Source organism: Sinocyclocheilus anshuiensis, unplaced genomic scaffold (genome assembly GCF_001515605.1).
Source record: "Sinocyclocheilus anshuiensis isolate Anshui unplaced genomic scaffold, SAMN03320099.WGS_v1.1 scaffold1198, whole genome shotgun sequence".
NCBI classification, from domain to species: domain Eukaryota; kingdom Metazoa; phylum Chordata; class Actinopteri; order Cypriniformes; family Cyprinidae; genus Sinocyclocheilus; species Sinocyclocheilus anshuiensis.
Window position 1 is genome coordinate 318,538 of NW_015557119.1, and position 3,051 is coordinate 321,588.

Sequence of the window (3,051 nt, forward strand, 5' to 3'; positions counted from 1 at the left end):
TCACATGCGATAGCCTAGTAGCCGGGACAACTTCTTTATGTTTACAGACGTGACGTAATGACGCAGCAGCATGCTCGAATTTCCTACGAAAACCTACCCGTACCACTCAAATTAGAAAACATTATTATAAGCTAACCGTTGTGAATCGGACTAAAGTAAGGTGATAGTTTCGAACACTGGCTGGTTATGTACTTGCTCAAATATTAATTTCGCATAATTTTTAACCAAAAAAAGTTACGGACTGCAGCTTTAACTTGCATTTCTCTCTGTAGGCACATCCACTATACTTCATCTTTGCAGCCGACGCGAACTCAAATACTAGTTTATTTATGTGTATGCTTGAGCACTTCATGCACTTCATTAAAATCCACTCTCTAAAGATGTGCTTTAGCCTGAGAGAAATATAATTTTCATCTTAACATTCTTAACATGCCACCCAGAGTACGTTTTTTTCAGCTTTTTTTTTTTTCAGAGTACATGTGAATTCAGCTGTTCCTAAATTTTTTTCACAAATTTAAAAGAAATTGTAGTATAACATTTTTTTGGTGAAATTATTATTATTATTTTGAAAACGTTCATATGCTGATTTCACACACACATTAGTGAATTGGACTCGCTGAAAGCAGAGGACCTAATAGTGAGCCCTGTGGCACTCCATACTTGTGTGTGATGAGATGTCTCTTCATGTAGAAGTGGTCAGGTATATGAGGCATTAATTAATTCTTGTCCACAAATACCAAAATAATTCTCAAGTTATCTAAGAGAATGTTGTGGTCTGTGTTGTCACAGCACAGATCTAATAGCACCTTAAGAAATGTATGCAATCATGATTACATGTTAAAAAAAAATAATTTGTAGCCTTAATAAGCACAGTTTCTGTACTACAATGGGACTTAAATACTGACTGAAGATGGTCACAATTACTCAACATGGCAGAGAGGACAATATGTTTTTTGTATGTTATTTTTGATGTAAATGGCAAATTTGAGATGTCTATAATTAACCAGTTTTCCTTAATCAAGCCATTTCATACGGTGTTCATAACTGCCAGCTTGAAAAAGGATTTGGGACATTTCCTAAAGAAAGCAAAGAGTTAACAGTATTGAAAAGAAGATTACCAACAACACCTTTCAGTAGCTTGTTGGTGGTGTCTAGAACACCTGTTGTTGGGTTTTATGGTTCATATGTCTAAATGTTTTGATGTCTGTTGCTTTGTGCCATTAAAATGGGGTTAACTTGTATTGGTTTCTCTTTGCTTTAGACTTGATGTCACGTAAAGAGGAGAGACAAGAATGGAATGAAATGGAAGACAAAGATCAGTATGAGATGCATCATAAATTGGTGGTTTCTCCAGTGAAGTCAAGTTGCTCACAGACTAAAAAGACTTCATCACGAAAAAGAGCTCAAAAGACAGGAGCTATACGTCATTTCGCCTGCCAACAATGTGGAAAGATTTTCACTGTAAAAAGAAACCTTGATGTTCATACTAGAATTCACACTGGAGAAAAGCCTTACAGCTGCCAGCAGTGTGGGAAATGTTATATTAAAAAGGGAACCCTTAAAGACCACATGAGAACTCACACTGGAGAGAAACCGTACACATGCCCTCAATGTGGAGTAAGTTTCACTCAAAAAGGAATCCTTGAAAGGCACATTAGAATTCACACTGGAGAGAAGCCGTTCACCTGCCAAGAGTGTGGAAATAGCTTCATTCGAAAAGGATGTCTTAAAGGCCACATGAGAATTCATACTGGAGAGCAGCCTTACAAATGCTCTCAATGTGGAAAGAGTTTTACATATAAACAAGGTCTTAATGCACACATGAAAATTCACACAGGAGAGAAGCCTTACATATGTGATGAGTGTGGAAAGAGTTTCTATCAACAAGGATACCTCAAATTCCACATGAGGAGTCACTCTGGAGAGAGTCCTTTCACCTGCCAACAATGTGGAAAGAGTTTTACAAGAAAAGCAAACCTTGAAGTCCACATGAGAATCCACACTGGAGAAAAGCCGTTCATATGCCCTCAGTGTGCAAAGAGTTTCCATCAACCAGCAAACCTCAGAGTCCACATGAGAATTCACACTGGAGAGAAACATTTTACCTGCCAACAGTGTGGAAAGAGTTTCACTCAAAATGGAAACCTCAAAGCCCACATGAGGATTCACTTAAGACCGAACAGTTTTATGTGTCATGTGTGTGGAGTGAGTTTCACGGACAGGAACGAATATAAGAATCATGTAACAACTCACACTGGAGAGACATGAGAATTCACAGTGAAGTGAAGCCTTTCACATGCTTCCCTGAGGAAAGAGTTTCAGAGTCATATGAGGCATTACAAGCCATTTACTTATCTTAAAGTGCTAGTTCACCCAAACTTAGTTAACCCTCAAGTAGTTCCAAACCTGTATGAGTTTTTTTCTTAAGGCTGGAATACATTAGACGACCTTTAAAATCTAAACAAATTTTACAAACACTAGGCATCATACACTTACCTATAACTTTGAAATAGTCAACTATAAATAGTCAATGAGAAAAACTGGCCATCGTACACTAAACCAGAGTGTAAAGTTGTTCTGATCACAACAAACTCAGAAACATATGTGCCTTGTTCCTAGTAGTCGTGTGACCAGTGTTGGGGAAAGTTACTTTTAAAAGTAATGCATTACAATATTGCATTACTCCCTAAAAAACTAATTACATTACTTAGTTACTTTTTATGGAAAGTAATGCGTTATATTACTTTTGCGTTACTTTCGTGTTACTTTTTAAATATGAGCAGGGCTTGATTGTTTTTAATATAAGAAGTTCTATTTATAGCAAATATAAAAGCCCTTTCACACCAAAAAGTGTAATGAATAAACCTCAGGCTGAAGCAAAAGTCAATTCACGTCTGTACAGTAGAACGCAGGAGAAGAAACACTCTTCAGCAATAAAAAAAACTAAGCACAATTGTTAGTTTATCTAAAGTAATTTTTGCTTATTAGTATGCTTGAACTGGATCATCAAAGGTCAGCAGCAAAGACATTGGTTAATAAAATGGGATTAGA

General features: G+C 36.7%; 1 protein-coding gene across 1 annotated transcript in view; it reads left to right on the forward strand.

Moving 5' to 3' along the window:
* LOC107677811 (gastrula zinc finger protein XlCGF8.2DB-like) overlaps positions 1-2,442 on the forward strand; it is a 4,665-nt gene extending 2,223 nt beyond the window's left edge. Inside the window, exon 3 of the mRNA XM_016472849.1 lies at positions 1,262-2,442. Coding sequence (XP_016328335.1) covers positions 1,262-2,268 — 1,007 coding nt within the window. The 3' untranslated portion in view covers positions 2,269-2,442. The remainder of the gene's footprint in view (positions 1-1,261) is intronic.
* Positions 2,443-3,051: the final 609 nt, after the last annotated feature.